Raw genomic sequence first — 22,679 nt, 5'->3', positions numbered from 1 at the left:
AGTCATGCAGAGGGTAAAGATACTAAAGGTCCTGGGGCTAAGCCATAACTGCCATCATCAAACGAACCAAAAAAATATATATATTTTAGATGATTCTAAAAATTAAAAATTATGAGGATAATTTGAATTTCATAAAAAGATTTTTATATATTAAAACTATTAAATTACAGAAATGAAACTAAATAGTATAGGAGTAAATAATATAGGAGTAGATGGAAGATATTAGAAATTAAATGAACTTTAAAAAAGAATTTTCTTTATTATTAGTTAGTATACACCCTAAAACTGATGCATAGCTGAAATTTGTTTTGGGAAAAAGGTGGGAAAAAAGTTGCTGATCTGTAAACAGTCAGATATACATTTTGTAGTAACGTTGGTTATTTAGGTTTCGATGGACTAAATAAATTTAACAGCATGTAAAATACACGAAATGGATGAAAAAATGAATGAAAAAACTTCATAACCATTTGAAGGATTAAATTCGTCTCCAAACTTTTAATTTTATAAATGATTTGTATTAACTAAATATGTAATATAGATAGAAAATCGTAGGGTAGGGTGGGGCAAGATGAACCGTGGGGCAAGAAGTCTTTTTGCTTTTGTGAGAGTATCATAGAATATTAATGTTTTATTCCTCTATTATACTATTGATAAAGTTAAAAAGTATCGTGGAATAAAAAATGTTTTTAATATTACTGTTAGTTGAGGTTTAAATCGGTTTATAACTTTTTGGAGTATTTTGTTAGTAAGTTGCTTCTAATTTCGAATGTTTATTGGATTGGCAATACTTATGCGATTAAGGTAAGAAATGTGTTGTTTTATAGAGAATTCATCCCACTATAACATATAGTAAAGAAATTTTATAACTGAGCAATAAAATTAATTTTATTTGTATTAAACTTGCACTCACTACAGACGAGGCAAGATGTCCTCGATTACGTGGGGTAAGATGCCCTCAAAGGGCTTCTTGCGTCATGGTTTTACAGAATTTCTACCATTTTTAAAAGGTGTTTAGAACATATTAGTGTTTACTAATTTAGTTATTGACAACGTTTATATGTTGGTTTATATGTTGATAACTATTATGCATATTTATAGATAGCTTTTTAAAGTAATTTTATATATTAAGTAAATGTTATAATGTGTATGCTAAGTAAAATGAAGCTATATCACATGCAATTGCTGCAATTCAATGCATATTTGTAAAACTTTTACAAATATGCATTTGCATTCAGCTGAATGAAGTTGTATTACATTCAATTACTTATCAGCAATTGAATGTAATACAACTTCATTTATTATTACAGGGAAGTAATACAATTTTTAGTAAAAGGAGCTGTGTTTAGCTTGTAACATATTATTAATAATTGCAACATCATATTATTAATAATCTTGAGTAATTTTGTATGTACCTGTAACTTTAGTAAGTTCTTATTTAACTCAAAGAGAGTTAATTTATGGATGTTATGCAATGTATAAAGTAATAATGTATTAAATAATTTTATAATACTGTGTATGTGTTTGTATGTTCATATAATTAACATTTTAAGGTTTTAATATTTCTTTAGATACATATTTAAATATTACAAATAATGGTGAGAAATTATGTGCGAAAAACACAGAGAGGTGCAGCAAATAATAGAATAAAGTCAGCATTAGTTGCAATCAAGATGGGCTGCAGTCTAAAGAATGTTACATCAGAATTTAGTATTAACAAAAAAACATTACAGCGTCATCGAGATGGAAAAGTAAAATTAGCTGGTGGTTTGTCTCTGGGTGGAAAATCTCCTGTTTTTAGTAAAGAATTTGAATTAAAGATTGTTACACAAGTTCAGATTATGGAAAGAGCATTATTCGGCTTGACAACAATAGATGTGCGTCGCCTAGCATATGATTTTGCAAAACAAATGGGAATTGACAATCCTTTTAATAAAGATTCAAAAATGGCTGCGAAGATTCATGTCTCGCAATCCACAACTTTCTATTCGAACTCCACAAGCCACCAGTATAAGCCGAGCCATTGGCTTTAATAAACCAAAAGTAAATCAGTTTTTTTCAGTATACAAGTTATTATTTGAGGAACATAAGTTTTCAGCCTAATAGCTCTGGAATATGGATGGAACTGGAATCACAAATGTCCATTAGCCAGGAAAAATAATTGCAACGAAAGGCAAACGCAAGTTTCAAAAATGACTAGTGGAGAAAAAGGTGCTACTGTGACAGTTGTGTGTGCAATGAGTGCAAGTGGTGCTTATGTCCCACCATTATTTATATTTCCCCGTAAGCGAATGACTGATAAGCTGGCTGTTGGTGCACCTTCAGGCTCAATTATTAGAGTTAGCTCCAGTGGATGGACTGATTCATCTTTATTCATTGAATGGTTAACACATTTTGTTGCTGTGACTCATGCATCTAAAACTAATGAGCAATTAATTGTACTTGATGGTCATCACAGTCACAAAACACCTGAGGCCATTAACTTTTGTCGTGACAATGGGATTCATCTCATAACTCTTCCACCTCATTGTACACACAAGATGCAACCTTTAAATCGTACATTTTTTAAACCATTGAAAGTTGCCTACAATACAGCAGCAAGCAACTGGATGTTATCACATCAGGGGGGTGAAATTTCATTTTTTGACATGGCAGGTATTTTTGCAACTGCCTACAACTTTACTGCAAACATTGACAAAGCAATCAATGGGTTTAGATGCCCTGGTTTATACCAAATAAATGACCTTATTTTTAACGATGAAGCCTTTGACGCAGCTTTGATCAGTAATGAAGCTGAGCCATTGGAAATCTGTTAGCAATCTAGTGAATTGTCTAATTTGCCTCTTGTTGCACCTATACAGTTGCCAAATGTCATGAGCACAATATTTACTGCTGCAAAATTGAAGGCTGTTGATAATGCAGATTTGTTGATGAGTATGTTGGCTTTAAGTCTCCCTTAAAAATTTTGGAAAAGATTTCTCTGCGTATCAAAATTCCTGTATTAAGACAATGAAAGAGAAAGTCAGAGTCAGCTGAAAATCTTACTTCTTTACCTTTCAAGAAGCAACTAGAAGAGCATGAAAACAATGTAAAAGAAAAGCAACAAGCAGTCATAGTGTGTAAAGAAAAAGCTGCACTTAATAAAATGATCAAGCAAAAAATGAAATCAATAAGTTTAAAGACAAAAAAGGTGAAGAAGCCTGAAAAGCAGAAAGCAGAAAGACCTAATGGAATAAAGAAACAAATGAAAAGAAAGAAAGATATGGTTTCTGCCTCTGAAAGTTTTATCACTGATACAACTCTATGCACCATATGCTCTTGTCCATAAAATATGCCACCATTTGATAATTGGACACAATGTACTAAATGTACATCTTGGTACCACTTTTCATGTGGTCCAGAAGATTCAGACTTATGCTACTACTGTGAATCATAATCATGTATATGTTATTTGAATATTTATGTTAGTGATATAAATTAAAAAGAAGTTGTTTATCTTTAAGACAATTGCATAGAATAATTGCAGTGTTTATACTTCAGTTATTTAAATAAAATGTAAAGGGTTTTAATAACGAACTATTAATAGCTTTTATTCTAACTGATAGTAATTTTTAACAACTGTTTTAAAGGTTTGGGGCAAGATGCACTCCTTGGAGCATCTTGCCCCAAACGGCTGGGGCAATATGTCTCCTTCCACAATTATTAGTTTTTTTAAATTTAAAGTTTATCACCAGTAATAAAGTAGTTATTTTGTCTCACCAATGTCTTCTCTTATAAGTAAACTTTGATATTAAAAAGAAAATGTAAAAGCATTTGTTATATACGCTAAAGTTTGTTAAGGGGGCATCATGCCCCATCCTACCCTACTTGACGATTTTTATAACTTCATTTGATTATAGGAACGTGATTAGCGGTGACGTAGCCTAGTATAATTTGAAAAACTTGAAATCAACAAGAAGCACTATTTGATTATAGAAATTTTTTAAATTATAAATTTACGAAACTTAATTGTTTATATCTAAAAACAAGAATATCACAATAAGAGTATAACAGCCAACTTTGGTATAGTATAAGCCGGCCGCTTCTTTTTTTTGAAAAATATATCCTCCGAAGTTAAAAATTTCTTCCAAAAGTTTCAAAAATAACTTAAAAAATAAAAAAAAAACAGCAACAAAAAACAAACAGAAAAACGAGATTCAAATGCAACATATACATAAATATATATAATATATGCATAAAAATTTATAATATATGCATAAATATATATAATATATGCATAAAATATATATGACGAGTGCATAAAATAAAAATAGAAAAGTCTTGCGTGAAATTGAGTTTCAAAAATCAAATTTTTTTTTCATTTTGCATTACAAAGAAAACCTGATAAAAAAGATCAGTTTGTCAAATTTAAATACCTCATTAAAAAAACCGTCATTTTAAAAAAGTAACGTCACTTAAAAAAACAGAACTATACGTGTTGCTCACTTAAAGACAATCAAATTCCTCGGAACGTAATTTGGATATAAGTCAGCAAATTCTAGAGAAATCAAGCGTAAAATTAATTCTGAAATTTCACATATATAAATGTCTAATAGAAAACAATATACATATATATATATATATATATATATATATATATATATATATATATATATATATATATATATATATATATATATATATATATATGTATTTGGTTTGAACTTATTTAGTTTAAACTATATATATATATATATATATATAACAAAAGTAAAAGCAAAATGATTAAACAAAATTAGATAAATAAAAGAAGTAAGTACAGAATTATTAAAAAAAATTACCAATATCAAGTGAGCATTCATGTCGTTTAAGAGACAACCGTGCTTGCAACTTCATAAAAGCTGTCTTTATGCTCGTGTACATGACGAGCCTGGATTGAACGACATAATACTTTTGGAACAAAGCTGCTTTCTTTTTAACGTAAGCGTTGCAGTCAATGACTTTTTTGAGCGAAGACTTCACGTCTATCGACTTTGTAATGATGCTTTGTAATTTCTGAAGATTTTCGTTCAAAATTAGCGTAGCATCAATACTTCTGTCACAAGTAGAAGCTGTAACAGTTCAAAAATCATTAAGTTAGTTTTTCAAGTCAATAGATAAACAAAGCATGTCATAGTTGTAACGAGCAGTGAAATACCTTTTGAATGCCAACCAACCCACTTTCGCAGATTTTGAAACCATTCATCAATGCTATCTTCAAAAGTGATAGATGCATCATCCATATTTTCCCACTTTTCACATTCAGTTGACTTTAAAACTTTTATTTCTAAAGAAAACAACAAAACAAACAGCGTAAGAATATCTTTTATTTAAAAAGCAAATGGTCAAAATATTTCTCCTGAATCATAAATTACAAAAAATGAAATAAAAAAAATTACTCCACTTTAAAATTGTCAACTAAAAGAAACAAAAAACTGAGTAACAAACTTTCATTACTTAAGAGTGTTGCTAAAATATATGTTATGACTCATAAATTATCAGTTAACAAATAAATGAATTACTGTTATCGCAATATTCTGAGTTGCAAAGTTCTTCTCTTTCTAATTCTCCGACACAGATATCAGGTCCAAATCTCTCGCACCTTCTTGTAAACGAAATCTTTCCCTGTTTCTGATCACTCTTACACAACTGAGTACATGGACCCACCTGCTCCCATGAAGTCCAAAAGCTTTTTTCTAAATTATCATCACATACATGATGTTTCAAAAACACAAAACATCGCAGAAAACTAAACTCCTTCTAAATGCCACGTACAATAAAAAAAGTCAGAAAGAAATATAAATTGGTAGGAAGCCTTTTAGATGAACTTTTTGCAAATATTTTTAAGAACGCACAATATGTTAACACAATATGTTAACTGAAAAACTTCATTAACTTACGATAACAATGCTGTAGAGTAGAACTAGTCACATTATCTGCGTAATAACCATCATTGCATTCGCACGAGTAACTGCCATCTTGGTTAAGACATTTGGAATTTTGAGGACAAATATTTTCAACTTTGCACTCATCCACATCTGAAAACAAAAACATGCATGATTTGTATGTATCATTTATAAATACACACATTCAAGCGGCAAAAAAAAAAAAAGATGAGATCACTTCTTAATCGATTGTTAATATTCATTGCTTTCTTTTACGCTTAGTGTCATTTTTCCCAACTTTACTAAGACTAAGCGAAAACTAAAATTACAGTATTAAAAGAATTCCCTACTCATTCCCCCCCCCCCCCCCCTACACACACCTCATTAATCGATTGTTTTGACATCTTAATCGATTGATTTACATTTAACTTGTCGACAAATTCAAAAAAAAAGATTTTTTGGTTTGATTTTCTGGTTGAACAGAAGGAAACTTTTTTTTTAAAAAAAAAAAATTATAACAGTAATCTTTTTAGGAATTTTTTTGTTACCCTAGTTTTTTTATAATTACTGCTTCCTTAGAAACCATTTTTTATTTTGGTTACGAAAGATATTTTTTTTATTTGATCTATTACATCACAAAATTATGTTCATGACAAATCGGCTTTTTTCAATATGCAAAAATATGTTCATGACATATTGGCTTTTTGTTACATTCTGAAAAGGTTAGGTTATTTAGAGTAAAGATAATAATTGATGGGAAACTGTTACATGAAAAAATTTAAAGATGTTTCACTGAATAATCTTTGAAAAAAAGTCGTCCCTTAAACTTCTTAAAGATCCGTCACACAAATACTGACCTGCTGAAACACTAACTTTTAAATGAGCAAGCCGTTTACAAAAAAGTCCATTTCAAATAAGTTTACGTCTTAAAACTCTTCAAAGTCTAAAAAACCATCTGATGTCAATTCTTTATCTGTGTATGACAGTTAAACTATCGTTCATACTGATCTTACAAAGGTTTCCTCCTAGTATAGATTTATCATCTCCTATAAATGCTTCAAAATTTCAAAACATATCCACACTAAATCAAAAGATAAGCGTTTGCTAAAAAATTGCGCAACTTGAAGATCCTGACAATATTGAGCTAATAAATGATGGCTTAGGTAGAATTATGCTTGAGTAGCTTTTACAGTTGTTGAAACGTGACAAAGTCGTGGAAATCTTTCAAATGTTGATGTTGTTTTTGTTTTTTCTGTAAAAATAAGTAAGGTCGATGATGTCAAAAGTTTAGTATGTCAAAAAATCATGTCATACATTCATGAAACATAAAAAAACATGTGTTGGTACTAAACTGTTAAATGAGTAGTACAAATTGCTTTCATCGCGTTCTGTGTTAAAAAGTTAGAAATTGATGTAACGAAGTTTTCGGGAATGGATATAAAGTTAAAAGGGAGCAATGTATCGGACATGTTTAGGAAAGGATGGGTATTGGTCTAAAGTAATTTAAAAGGAAGAACAAAGGTCTAAAGTTAACAAACAAAAAGACAGTTGCAATAGGCTTAAGATGTTGGTAAATTGCAAATTTATCATGGGAAGCAATCCATAACGACAATGGAAATCTTATCTTAATGCAGAATGCTGTGAGGGCTATTTTTAAAGGTTTGATTCAGGGCAGTTCAAAATCTATTGATGAACAGCATTCTCTTTGTCCAAAGCATATTGCACTTGGTGTATGTATTGGAGAAACTGATCACAGTATGACACTAACAAAGGACTTCCAAATTCATTAGTTGATCTTTTACAAACTCTTTTCTAAATCTTACAAGCAGTAACCACCTTAACTTTCTTATCTTACTTTTCTTAAGGTTGTGTTCAAGCTTTCTTAAGGTTGTTTGCTAGATCTCACATAAAATCAGAATGAATCTGTGAATGGAGTTCATAGGTGAAAATGTCCAAAAACTAAACTTTGTGGTCGAACTTAACTTACTAACAGTTGCAGAATTTTTGCAGCAGTTTGATGGTAATGGTATTGGATTACCAATCTCTATAAACAACCCTACTCCTGTTTAGAAATGAGATATATATAAATTAAGTTTGCTGCAAATTTATTGGTTGAAACCTCCTTTCTAAATCTTACAAGCAGTAAGCTCCTTAAATGTTGTATGCAAAGTCTCAAATAAAATTAGAACAAATCTCTGAATGGAGTTCATTGGTCAAAATGTCCTAAAACTAAAACTTTGTGTTTGAATTAAAACTGAACAGTTTCAGAATCTATATCTGTTTAGAAATGAGAAAGCATTTGTTTTAAGTTTGCTGCAACTAAAATACTTGAAAAAACTAGAAATAGGTGTTGTCAGCTGCAAGCTCATGAAAAATCTCAGATCAAGGAAACAGTTTATCTTGCCATACAAAGTTTCATTTTCTTCTTTACATTTTTTTTAATTAGATGCTATGAAAAGATTTAAGATTTTCAGGTTTAAAATTTATTCAAAAAGAAAACACCATATAACAGAATACATATATTTTCTTTTTTTATGAAGAAATTTTAGGTTTAGTTATGAAATACATTATCAGCTATGGGCATGCTAAACTTTTTCCTTATTTACCTAACTATATATTTTTAGAGCAGTTTAACATATGTTTACATGTTTTTGATTGCTTTTTTGATGAGTCATGTGACAAAATGTGTTCTATCAAAATTTTTGACAAAATCTTCAATGAGAGAGATGTTTTTACAAGTTTCTAAAAATAACATAATATTATTAAATTACTGTTTTTCAAAAAAAAAAAAAAAAAAAAAAAAAACACTGCTCTTTTTAGTTTAAACATTTCATTAAAATTTTAAACATAAATCCAGATTGATATTTTACATGGAATGTACAAAGCAGATTTTTAAGTTTTCTTTTATAAATAACATATTTTTAAAAACCTGTTTTTAGAGTTTTACCCCCTAAAACATAAATTTTTTAAATAAAAAATCCTGCTTTTCATTAAAAAAAGAAAAATTGATTGATTGCTATACAAAAATGTTTCAAAGAGAATTTTCCCTGTTTCAACCAATATTGTGCACTACATTTTTTTATTTTGTTAAGTGACCCCTGATTCTAATTAACAAAACTTCTGAATTTTTTTTTTTTTTAGTTTAGTTCAACTCTAAAAACTTCATTTTCTTAGGTAAATTGAAAAACATGGTGAATAATAGAGAAAAATGTTGTTGCTTTCTGGAATATATTATATCACCACCATTAACATTCATTGTTTTAGTTTTTGATCTACATTATAAATCTGGACATCTGTAATGGGCATTCCAAGAATGCCACTCCTGCACTGTTAAAAATTCATGGAATCATATTTAGTATGCTTAAATACAAACACATATAAACATAAATGACAACATACATAAACAAATACACAAATCAAATACATACACATGTATTCATGAGTAACAACAAATTACCTTCACATTGACCCATATCATTTTTAACAAAACCAACAGCACACAAGCATTCAAAACCTGTTTCATTGCCAATACATCTTTCACCGGACGGACATGTTGACATATTTGCATACACAGCACAATCATCCAAAGCTAATGTAAAAAAAAAAAAAAAAATAAAAAAACATTGCTTTATGTATTCTACCTGACTGTGTTATTTTAATTGATGAAACGTATTTACAAAAGAATGTCCAATATCATGGAGGAAGTGTGATTGGTGCTGATGATGATGGTAATTTCCATTCTGATATAGTTTTGTTCATGGTGGTTAGCCTTAAAGAATTGAAGCCCTTTGTTATTAAGGCCTATCCAGAACTTTGAACTTCTGGTTCTTTGATTAGTCAGATGTAGAAAAAACATTTGAAACTTTACATAAACTTTCTTTCAATGCATGATCTAAAGTAACTGACAATAAGGGCAATCAAATCTTGTGAAGACCCAAAACTGCTTAGGACATATAGAATCTTATCACAGGAAATGAATTCTGTTTACTCAAAGTTTTCACTTTCAGTTTTTTCAGTTTTTTTAAAGAGTTTTCACTTTAAAGGAATTGTTCAACAATCTGAACAATAGCATTAGCAATCTTGCAACAACATGCAGCAGAACTGGTTCCGGCTGTTGAGAAAGGTCACCATCTGGTTTCTGTGATGATTTTGTGGGGAGTCACTAATGATGAGGTTGCCAAGCTTATTTTTTATGAAACAGAAGTAAAAACTCATGCAAACCTGTATCAACCCGATGTTTTGGAATAGGTTGAAAAGCCTACTAACATGACATTATTTGCAAACAAGCCTTAAACATTCAACAAGATTCTATTCCAAAGACAAAATCAACTGAAGGTTAGTTCAAAAAATAAAAAAGGTCTGCAGTTTATTTCAGCAGATTAGTGACCATTGAGTTGCCCAGGAATTAACCAAATGAGATACTTATTGTGGTCTATGTTAGAGGGACCTCAAATATTGCGTCTCTAAACCATGCTCTTTTCTAAGTAAAAGACAATATTCCCAATCATGAGGTGCCTACTAGGTATAAAAACTCTATAAATACTCTACAAATATTTCAATTTTAACTACACCTTACCTTTACAAACACCTTCTACACTTTGGTACCCTGGTTCACAAACACATGTAACTCCAGGGCCGACATTGTTTATGCATAATTCATGAAGTTTAGTGCAAGGGTATGGTAACAAACTTTTACATTCATCAATTTCTAAAATCAAGAAAACGTTTATTATCAAGAAACTATATAATTAATAAAGTTGATTAAATATGAAGCATAATGTTTTGTCATGAATTGAATATTGAATGAGTTTAAAAGTTATCATAGCATTTACCTTCACAAAGTGACAGGTGATTCATGATGTAACCTTCTTCACACAAACAATCAAATCGACCAGGGCTTACCATTGAGCAGTTAGAATTAATTGGACAAACAGATTCCAAAGAACAAAGGTTAATCTCTGTAAAGCAAAACAATAGCAATAATACAAACAGTTGCAAATAAAAAATTATATCAATATTTGTAAATTTAAAAAATTGTTGTGATATCCAAAAATTGAATTAAATTTAGTGAGTAAACAAAACTTGCTGGTGGAAAATGTAAAACTCACCTTCACAACTATGTGTACTTGTATTGAATTCAAAGCCAGCCATACAAATACAATCATATGAGCCTTCAGTATTTTTACAGTGCGCATTCTCTCCTTTGCACCATTTAAGGCATTCATTGATGTCTGAATATAACAACTTTTTTAGAAAAGGTTTAAAAACAAAAATATGGAAAAAAATTTTTTTTTTTTTTGCAATCAAACAATCTCTTTGAACTAAGATAAAAAGAAAATCCACTAACCTATGCAGATGTTATCTGCAGATAAGTCCCAGCCAGAAGGACAAGAGCAATTGTATGTTCGATTACTTTGAAGGACATTCTCATTTTGACAAATTCCTCTCACAGGATCACACTTGTGCATGTTGGTTTTACATTCATCATAATCTTGACATATATCAGCAGCTGCATTATATAAAGAGCCTACTGGACACTGACACTGAAATGTTCCATAGCCATTGATACAGGTGGCATTTTTACAATAGTTCTCACATTCATTTACATCTAAAAAATTTCAAAAATAACAATATAAAAAAAAAAATTTTTTAAATTAAGAAGAAGCAAATAACTAATACAGATAATAACCTACCCACACAACTCTTTTGATCCTCGCCTAGTTTCCATCCATCATTGCAAGAGCATTTGTAACCACCTTCTGTATTTATGCATTTGCTGTTCAACCAATTGCAGTTGTGAGTTCCTGATGCACAGTCATCAATATCTAAAGAAAAATAAAAAAAGACTTTAGTAACAATTTCAATAATTAGAAAAATTGGAGGTTGAGGGAGAAACTAATTGAAAAAATTTGAAAGACTAATAAGCAACAAAAGTAAACATCTTACCTCCACAAGTTAAGAAGTTATCAAAAGATATGTAACCATTTTTACAAAAGCATTTTGCATAAGTTGAGTTGACTACTTTGCACATTTGGTTTTTGTATGAAAAACATGAGAGAGCACCACATAGAGCTGATAAAATTAAAAATGACATTTATATTAATATAGCTATTAAGATAAAATGTAAATACAACAATAGAATGAAGTGTTAATATACACAAATGATATTTCATTTAGCAATTAAGATAAACACATTTTTTCAAGTTTTATTTTACAAATAATTTTCATATAACTTAAATAATCTTGAAATAATATACATTTAACTAAATTGATTTAGTGATGAAGTGAATACTTATTGAGACACTACTCAAAAAGAATTTTTATGTACCAAAATCTCAAAAATCAAAATTTAATCAACACAAAACTTACAATCAGGATCAACTGTAACTATAGGTGGATAATAAGGTGAGCTCAAGAGGCTACCATTATATGTTATAGCTTGAAGAAATGAGGTATAAGTCTCTCCTTCATTCAGAGCAAAGCTCTCATCTTAAGATAATGAAAGTAAATAAGTATCAAAGAGCAGCTTGTGATACACTAAGCTAAATCTGCTTTTAAAAAAAACAAACAATAATGAGAATTTTAGTTACAGATTTCTGAATCCCTTCGATAGCGATTGGATTTTGAATTTGATGCACCAATCATGAATTTCTTATCTTTTGTAGTAACTCGACCAACTCGATAGCATCCATCAACATGATTATCTATATCTTCACTAGTATATTCATTTGGTGCTTTTTTAGGGCGTATTAAGTTGAGCAGTTTTTGAAGAATAACGTAAATAAAGCTAAAAAAATATTTTAATCAAATTTGAAACTGATATTTTCTTTTAGCTTTCACATTTTTTTAAAGTTTTTTTTCATTCATTCAATTAATATCCTCTAGCAAGCTATCCTAAAACTGATACTCAGTAGGAGCAAAAGCTTTAGGCATACAAATACACACCTTAAAGGAGCAACTAGTTAATGCTGGATAAAAATGTCAACATCAAAGAATGAATAGAGAGAACAGATGTCACAATTCAACCAATTGTGTCATTTGCAGCTTTGATGAAACCATCATTTTAGTTTTTAATGCTGCAATAAAATCAAAAGTCCTTAAATGAATATTACTGTAGCACTAGGGTGTTCCGAAAAAACTGTTTTTTGGTGATGGGTCGCCTATAAACCCTAGATTTCAAATATCAGCCTGAAATGTTAATCTTAAAACTTGTCCCAAGTCCTCTGAGAAAATTTTTTTTTTTGGTTTTTCAAAGATTTGTAATTATTTTTTGTCTATAACTTTTTGTAAGTAAACTCAGTTTTAACTTTTATTTTACAAAAGTGTTCAGAAAAAAAATCATAGACCATGATAGCAAGTTTAATATGGGGATTAAAATATAAATATTACTCATTTTTCACTTTTATTGGTATTTTTAATTACATGAAGAGCTATAAGAACTATTGAAATATAAACATGAACAACCAAGTGCAATTTTAAAATCAATTATGTTCATGTTGCTATGAAGATAACCTTAAATCAGCTAGAAGAGTTTTTTTTATATTGCACATTAAGAAGAAGCTGATATTGTTCAGTGAGAAAGATTTAAGATTTAAAGTTTTTATATGCTTTAAAGGATGGAAAAAAAAGTCATTTTAGGTTGACAAAGATTATACAAGAAAATTGCAAAGTTATAAAAAAAAAGAAACAATCAAGTGAAAAGTAGGCAAAAAAAAAAGTAGTGGAATTGAACTAGACACTGGGTTTTTCAAAAACTTTGTGTCACTGATATCGTCAAGAAAATAGGGCCATGATAGAATATGAAATCAAATCATTGTTTGTGGCTCCTGAACTTTGTGTTTTGCACTGGGATGGGAAAGTAATAGAAAATCCTTACAAGAAACAGTCAGATAGACTAGCAATACTAATTTCAGGAACAAGGTAAATTGTTAGGCATTCAAGAACAAGGTAAATTGTTAGGCATTCAAGAAATAGTGAATAACACTGGATCAAGTAAAGCCACAACTACATTTTCTCTTGTACAGCAATGAGATTTAGCAGATAATATAGTTGGATTTTCTTTTGACACAACTGCTTCAAACTCAGGGTGGCAGAATGGTGTTACCCTAAAAATTGAAATTCTATAAGAAAAAAAGTCGTTTTATTTTGCATGCAGACATCACATATTGGAAAGACTGCAGAACGCAGCCTGGCAAGCGCTATTTTGACATACTCACAGCCCAAATAATGATTACTTAAACAACAAGGATGATTTCAAATACTTAGATGCCAAAGTCAGAAATATGAAGCTACAGCAAGATTCTAGCATTTCTTTTTTCAAAGATCAACTCAAGAATAACGATTTCTTACTAAGAGATGATTATAAAGAATGCACAAAACTTATGTTAACTCCAGAGGTGTAATTGGCGCAAGCCAATACACACCTCTGGAGTTTCCCCAATATAAAGAGGTACCTTTTAGCAGTGTGTATTTGAGTTTCCCAATATACACTGCTAAAATGTACCTCTTTAGAGATTCCATGGAGTAAAATGAGGAAACTGCTGTGAAGCTAAGAGATATGTCTTTTTAATGCTCTTGTGTATATCAAACACTGGTTAGCATGCCCCATTGGAGTTTACGCTCCTTCCAATAACTTGATTTTTTTCAATGAGTTGCAGGACTTCAAAGTCATTAACAAGGAAATATCTGAAAGGACCTCAAAAATATTTAAAAATTATTTTTGGTATTTAACCAAGGGGATTGCTTTTTTTTCTTTTTTTTTTCAAAAAAATTATCTGACAATCAAAAAAAGAATATTGTTAAGAAACTCCAATCTTATAAATGTGGTGAACTGAAAAAAGGTGCTCCAACCTTTCCTGTAGTGACAAAAAATACAAAAATTTAATCATTGATTAGACAAAACTCTTACAACCAAAGAGAGAGCTTAATGAGTAATTGGATGAAAAAATGTAATTGATTATTTTATTATCAAATAGACATAGTGCTAGATCAGATTTAACTTTCTCTTTTCTTCAGTTCAAAGAAGTTTGACTCTTTCTTACTCCCTTATACTTACTTCCTATACTTGTACGTTAAACAAAAGAGCTTTTATATTAATTCTAGCCAAAAGATGATACAAATGGAAAAAAACCTGCTAGAAAGTTTTGTGTTTTCAAAACTTCATTGAAATTGAGTTCATTAATAAAGTCGTTATAGCAGTTGGTTTGAGAAAACAATTATAACTTTTTTTTTTCTTACTTTAACAACATTTTTTCTGTGCATTTTTTACATGCACATACAAAACATGTACTTGATAAAGCTGAATGAATGAAAATGTAATAAACTACTGAACTTGTTAGTGACATAAAATGTTAAGGAATATCTTTCTTAGCATTCAAAAGTATAATCGTCTAATCAAAAAAGAAGTAAATCAATAAAACAAACTTTATTTCTTCTTCATCTACATCTTCAAATGGCAGTATAGTAATTACAAAAGATGTTGAAGTGATACTTGAAGGAGGAGGGCCTACAAAACAAAATTAACTTTCAAAATTGCTTTTGAAATGTTTAAAAAAAAAAAAATTAAAACACTGGACATTCACAAATAGTAAAAACTCAGAAAAAAAATACCAGAGCAGCTGTCATAAGTTTCACTCAAAACCCAATCTCCGCTGCAAGAGCAATTAAAACTGCGGAAGGTATTGTTGCAAACACCATAAGTCCAGTTGCAAGCTTTGTCTACAACACACTCATCAATATCTAAATGTAACAAACTGATTTTCTAATCTAAAACTTATATGATAAACTTCACTGAAGTTCTACATATTTTTAATTATAAAATAAATTTTATTGGGGGTCACAGGGTAGAGGGAGAGGGGAGTTGCAAAAAAAAAAAAAAATATATTGTAAGACTCTATTGATCAGTCTTTATGCTTGCAACAAAATTTAGAAAGAACTACATATTCATTATTGACTTTTCTTGAGGCATCAACAAGAAAGTCATTTTTAAAATGACAAAAAACTTTTTTGAGGCTGTAAAGCTTCTTTTTTTTTTTTGTAATGAAAAGAAGTATCTTCATAGTACTTATGATGGCAATGAATCGCTACTTAACTTTCATTTATGAGAAAGAGCCTCAAACTTTTATTATAATTGAAAGCTACCATTGCAAGACTAAGACTCAAATTATCATATATACTGATGCCAATGGCAATTTAAAGTCCAGAGAGGAAACCTACCCAGTCACTTCATATACCAACTTAAAATTGTTTAATTTTAGGACTTGATGAGATGTCTCCAATTGCATAATTTGCTTATATTCACTCCAATTCCAAACTCAATTGGTTTAAAAGAGAATAATAATGGGTCTTAATGGCAACTATCTTTTTTTGGATGAGGAAATCTTTCTTTCAACTTGCTAATCTCTTAGCTCTATCATGGCCATACAGATGGTTACTAGATGATAACAAGCAAATTCTTGAGCATTCAAATTCACTAAAAACAATTTCCTTATTTTTTACATACAAAATTTTGGAAACTGTAAAAATAAAATTGTTTACTTCAAATTTCAATTTTTATCAAAAAATATGTGTTTTTTGTGATACTGTTGAAGATAATTGCATAAGCTAAGTTTATATATGCAAACTTGTCTAAATAACGTAGTTCTCACACAAAAGTTTGTGAGAGAACTACATTAGAGTTAATATTTTGGGAATACCTTAGGGTTTGATTTTATTGACAAGAAGTATCAGACTTAATGAATTTAAAGAATTACCTAATAGATAAATCTAAAAAAAAAAAATGACAAGAAGAGCCTTAGAGAATCATTTTTAAAGATTTTAAAGATATTTATTCTTCTTGGCTGCAACTAAGCTTTTGCCACTTTCTATTGTTTGTGAAATGCAACCTTCGCTGGAAAATCAGATAGAAGTTTTTAATCAGTTGTCCCTTAAGTTTCAGCTTTTTGTATTAGATGAGACACAGCTAAATTGGTTGCCTTGAATACACTATGGATGCATTGGTGAGTTAGGTATTTTAAGTTTAATTACTGAGTTTTAGTTTTATGAGGTATATTGCTTGAACCACCTGTCTTTAAAATGAAATTTAATCACAAAATTTAAAGTTATCTAAAATTTTTCTAAATCTAATAATAAATCTAATTTCAATGAACATTATGATGACAAACTTTTACTTGTTAAAACAAACCAAATTTTAATATTGTAAAAAAACTCAAACAATACTTTATGTACTTGTATAGTAACTCTATGTATAAAATAGTGGTTACTGTCTGATCACAAAACCAAATATAATCAAACACATAAAAATTCAAGAAATAATTTCATTAAAATAAGAAAAATAAACCCATCATGTGCTACAAAAACTAAAAACACCTACTAAAGCTTTTGCATTTCTTTTGTTACAAAACTTACCAACACAACTTGTTCCATTTAACTGCAGCCCATCCTCACACGAGCATCTGTAACTTCCTATTGTATTTTTGCATATACTATATTGCCAGTTGCAAGTAGTTGCACACTCATCAATATCTAAATTGTTCCAAAGTTCATAAAAAAGTTAATAAAGAAACAGCTTTGATAAAATGATTTATAAAAACATAACAATAGTTTTTAAAACTTGATATCAATTTTTTTTATATTGCATTATTACTATTTACAAACTGCACAGTTTTTAAAAATAACTTCATATGTCTTATACTTAAAGTCTACTAAACTGTATGGCCAGTTACATTAAACATTATTATATATAATGTCTTGACTTTCATAAAAGTCTAGTTTGCATGTACTTTGAGTTGGAAGTCACAAAATCTTTTCAATTAAACAAAAAAAAAAATTCTTTTCAACAAAAAAAAAGTAAGAAATTCAACTTTGATTGCAAAACGCTATTTTTTAACGTTCAAACAATAAAAAATTATTAAATAAAAAATAAAATGTTAAAAAATGAGTTGACACTTTACCGATGCATTCAGTTCCTTTGGCATTTAATTTGAAGCCACTGTCACAACCACATTCATAGCTTCCATCAAGATTTTTGCATTTGTTATTTGGCCAGTTACAAGTGTACTTACATTCATCAATATCTAAATTAAAAGTGAAACAAAAAAGAATCAAAACAGAGCTTGAAGATTAATAGTGATTTTTAAGTTATAAAGAGAAGAAAGGTTAAGCGAATATCATTACTAACAAAGTTGCACCAAGTCATTATATGAGCTTCTTTGATCCATGAAAAACATTAAAAGTTTTTTCTAAAAACTAAAATTAAAAAGGTTTTTCAAATAAATGCAAAAAAGATACCGTTGCAGACAGTGTTTTTACTGAGAGAGCCCTTTTGTGTATAACCAGGCAAACAACTGCACACAAAACTACCAATGGTATTAGTGCAAAAAGAAGCATCTGAACAACTTGTGCCAACACTTTTATTCTTACATTCATCAACGTCTGATCAAATATAACAAAATTATCTTTATTAGCTGATGATAAACCAATGATAGTTAAAAAAAAAAACAAGTTTATAAGTACAAAGAAATTTACTGTCTAATAAAAATGATAAGCTAAGAGTCTGTAAATATGATAAAAATAAAAAAACCAATAATATAAGTTAATAAACATTTATAAATTTGCTTTTATCATTTTTATACTCTACAGTTTGACTTGAAACCATAATGTTTATATTAAAATAAATATTAGTCTGTAAAATTAAAAATCTCTTCAAAAAAATCTAGCTGTACATAATTACATTATTAAATGTACATCATGAATAAAAAAAAACAATTGAAATAAAGTTACCAATGCATTCTGTTTTTGTATCATCTAACTCAAAACCATTTTGACACGAACAAGCATAGCTTCCAACTAGATTTGTACACTTGCTGTTAGGCCAGTTGCATGTGTACTTACATTCATTAACGTCTAAAAAAAAAAAACATCATGGGATACATATAAGTTGAGAGTAATAAAAAAAACCCACTTACCAAAACTCTTACTAAAATCATCAATATACATTTCTGATAGAGTTTTTAGAAAAAACCAAACAAATACCGTTGCAGGTAGTACTTGTGCTGAGTAAACCCTTCTGAGTATAACCAGGCAAACAACTGCACACAAAACTACCAACAGTATTAGTACAGACAGAAGCAGAAGAGCAATTTGTGCCGGTGCTTTTAATCTTGCATTCATCAACATCTGTGTATAGAAAAATTTTTTTTTTATATAAGACAATTATAAATGAATTTTAATTTAAATTTTGATAAAAAAAGTACTTATTCACAAAAAACAAAGCAATTTTACAAATTATATCAAATTATATTTTCTTTCTCATTCCATTCTAATCTGACAAAAAAAATTGCATGCTTACTTAATACTTAAAAATTAAAAGAAAAAGATTGCTTGACAGTCACAATTTATAGTTACAATGCAAATGCAGTACAACATAATTTTAATTGAACAATGAGGTATACAATTCTGTATCTAGATTTATATCTTATACATTAAAACCAAATTAAGTTTACTTTCAAATACTCACATATATGCATCAATGACTAAAAGCTGACTTTTTTCCTTTAATATCAAAATAAAAATAAATTTATCCAGTTAATCTAGCCAGTGAAAATTAAATTTCCTGCAAGCATCTCATCATGCATCTAAAATATCAGGCCCTAATGCATACAAAATAACTAAAGTTAAGTTACCAATACATCCTGTTTTGGTGGCATTTAACTCAAAACCATTTGTACAAGAACAAATATAGCTTCCATTCAGATTCCTACAGTTGCTATTTGGCCAGTTGCACGTGTATTTACATTCATCCACATCTAAAGTAAAAACAAATCACATGTAAAATAGAACTTAAACATTAAAAGTCAAAAAAATATAAATATATTAAACAACTACTTACCAACACATTTGGTAGAACCGATTCCAGCAAGTTGAAAACCATTTGGACATGCACATGAGTAGCTACCAATAGTGTTTATGCAAGAATTGACTCCATAGTTACATTCAGTTTTACACTCATCAACATCTTAAAAGTGTTAGATGTAATTAAATTCATGCAATTAATCATGTTTATTCATTACTTTAAACATTGAAAAAAGTAAGCAAGATCATGCTCTGTCAAGAAAAAATCACATACCCTCACAGCTGGTTTTATTTTCATTTAACTGATAACCAGACTCACAAGAACACAAGTAACTACCATTAGTATTGAAACATTTGCTAAGATCCCAATTGCATGTGGATAAACATTCATTAACATCTAAAATGTAAAAAAATTCTGATTTAACATCATTATGAGTTCATGACCATGCCTTCAAGCAGTTTTGGGTGCAGATAGAAAGACATAAATATATAAAAGAATAAAACACCATTACTAGCAAAGTAGACACATACCGAGGCAAACTGTTTTACTGCTTAGTAAGCCAGACTGAGAATAACCAGGTAAGCATTCACAAAAAAAACTTCCATTTGTGTTTTTACAAGTAGATAAACTTGAGCAGTTTGTGCCTTCACTTTTCATTTGGCATTCATCAATATCTAAAAAACATTTTATAATATTGAGAAAAAAAAAATTATAGAAATATGATTGGTTTGTTAAGAAATGAAAAATTCCAAAAAATCATCTTGCTAGAAATCCAGGGGTTTGATGCCTAAGCATAATTTGCAAAGTAAACTACTTTTTTGTAAAAATATAGCTCCCATTTTTCCCCATACTTTCTGAAGTTTATTTATTCCATAACTTTATTTATGCCATATTTTTTAGCAACATTTTAAATTGTTTTAAACTATTTTTTTGCTGGTTTTTTTCAATTGAAACTTACCGCTCAAAAGCAAAACAAATTTTAATTGAAAAAAAAATTTAAAAAAGATAAATAAAATTTACCAATACAGACAGTTCTGTTGCTTAATGCACCGACTTGAGAATAACCAGGTAAGCATTCACAAACAAAACCTCCATTAGTGTTTTTACAAGCAGATGAACTTGTGCAGTTTGTACCCTCACTTTTCATTTGGCATTCATCAATATCTAAATGCAATTTTATAATATTGAAAAAAATGAATCACTGAATAATCATTTACAGATAATCGTTTTTGAAAAAAAAAAAAAAAAAAAAAAATGTATAATTACCAAAGATGCAAATACTTTGCAAAACTAAAAATTGTCTCTATCAAAAACAAAAAAAATTACAAATAAGTAATGAAAAGTAATATAAAAAAAACTTACCAATACAGAGAGTTCTGTTGTTTAATGTGCCAACTTGAGAATAACCTGGTGAGCATTCACAAACAAAACTTCCATTTGTGTTTTTACAAACAGATGAACTTGAACAGTTTGTACCCTCACTTTTCATTTGGCATTCATCAATATCTAAATACAAATTTATAATATTGAGAAAAATGAATTGTACAATATTAATTCATACACTTTTTCAAATATCTACAATTTTTTACACAAAAAATAATCAGGCATTTAAAGTAGTCAAAATTTAAACAGTTAAAATTAAAGAGGTAAAATAACAAGTTAAAGTGGATCTTTTAAAATTCTAAAAGAAAAAAGTTTAAAAAAAAATTCAGAAAAAAGTAGTTTCCTGCTGGTCATCTTCATTAAAATAATAATCTTTCAACAAAAAATAGAACATAATGTTGCAAACACAAAATAATTGAAACAATAAGTTTTTATAAGATAAATTTATGATCATACTATATCATTAGTTAATAAGCATACCAGTACAAACAGTGCTCCTACTCAATGAGCCAACTTGAGAATAACCAGGTAAGCATTCACAAACAAAACTACCAACTGTATTTTTGCAAGCAGATGAGCTTGTGCATGTGACAGCATTACTTTCAATTTTACATTCATCTATATCTGAAAAAAAGTATGTTTTAAGTAATCGTTAACATGTAAAAGAAAAACAAATAAAAATCAATAGCACAAATACTCCAAAAAACAAAAATTTCTTTTTTTCAAAAGAAAAAGATAGATAACCAGTCTAGGTTTTCATGGCTTGTGATTGGTTCATTATTCTATTTAAGACATTAAAAGTGAAAACAGCTACTTTAAAATATTTGTTTTTTTAAAGTCTAAGATTAAAATAAAATAGAATGTAAGCACTCAAAAGTAAAAAAGAAAATGTAAAAAACACAAAAAATAATACATATATATCAAATTTGAACACTCAAAAAAGGTTATATAAAAAACTTATCACAATGAAATTATTTAAAAAAACTTACAGCTAGCAATCCTTAAAGCAAAAAAATAGACTTACCATTACAAATAGTGTTTTTACTTAAATTTCCGTCTTGAGAATAGCCAGATTTACATTGGCATACAAATGAACCATCAGTATTCAAGCATGTTGATGAGTTGGAACAATCAGTACTAGGACTATTTAAGGGGCATTCATCAATATCTTAATTAAGAAATAAAAGAAAAATGAATATAGTTTATGTTGTAACAATAAATATAGCTTCAATTTATGAACAGATAAATGACTTGAAAACAAACATACACAATATGAAGCTTGAAAATTAAAACCAAATAATTACTATAATTGAACTGAAATGGATATACTATAGTTAATTGGATTAAAGTCAAATACATTTGTAATGTTAAAAATATATACATATAAAATATTAGGAGGAAATCCTCCATGGCTTTTGTAAAACTTTTAAAGAAATAGTTGATGAACAAACAAATGAGTAGCTATTTTAGTAAAGTGCCTGCAGGAAAGCTTATGGGAAAGTAACAGGTTGGGTGAAAGGTGCAGGGAAAAAAATTTTTATTTT

At 29.0% G+C, this 22,679-nt stretch overlaps 1 protein-coding gene across 1 annotated transcript in view; it reads right to left on the bottom strand.

Moving 5' to 3' along the window:
* Positions 1 to 22,679, bottom strand: part of LOC145186423 (uncharacterized) — a 260,292-nt gene that overhangs the window by 172,553 nt on the left and 65,060 nt on the right. Inside the window, 10 exon segments of the mRNA XM_090094650.1 lie at positions 18,681 to 18,803; positions 18,933 to 19,076; positions 19,583 to 19,705; positions 19,789 to 19,914; positions 20,026 to 20,148; positions 20,283 to 20,426; positions 20,773 to 20,916; positions 21,115 to 21,258; positions 21,616 to 21,759; positions 22,160 to 22,303. Coding sequence (XP_089950776.1) covers positions 18,681 to 18,803; positions 18,933 to 19,076; positions 19,583 to 19,705; positions 19,789 to 19,914; positions 20,026 to 20,148; positions 20,283 to 20,426; positions 20,773 to 20,916; positions 21,115 to 21,258; positions 21,616 to 21,759; positions 22,160 to 22,303 — 1,359 coding nt within the window.

Source organism: Hydra viridissima, unplaced genomic scaffold, assembly GCF_058129835.1.
Source record: "Hydra viridissima isolate aposymbiotic clone 2 unplaced genomic scaffold, HvirCarnegie_v1 scaffold_8, whole genome shotgun sequence".
Lineage (NCBI taxonomy): Eukaryota > Metazoa > Cnidaria > Hydrozoa > Anthoathecata > Hydridae > Hydra > Hydra viridissima.
The sequence above is the reverse complement of the archived record's forward strand: the minus strand, read 5'-3'. Positions and strand labels throughout refer to the sequence as shown.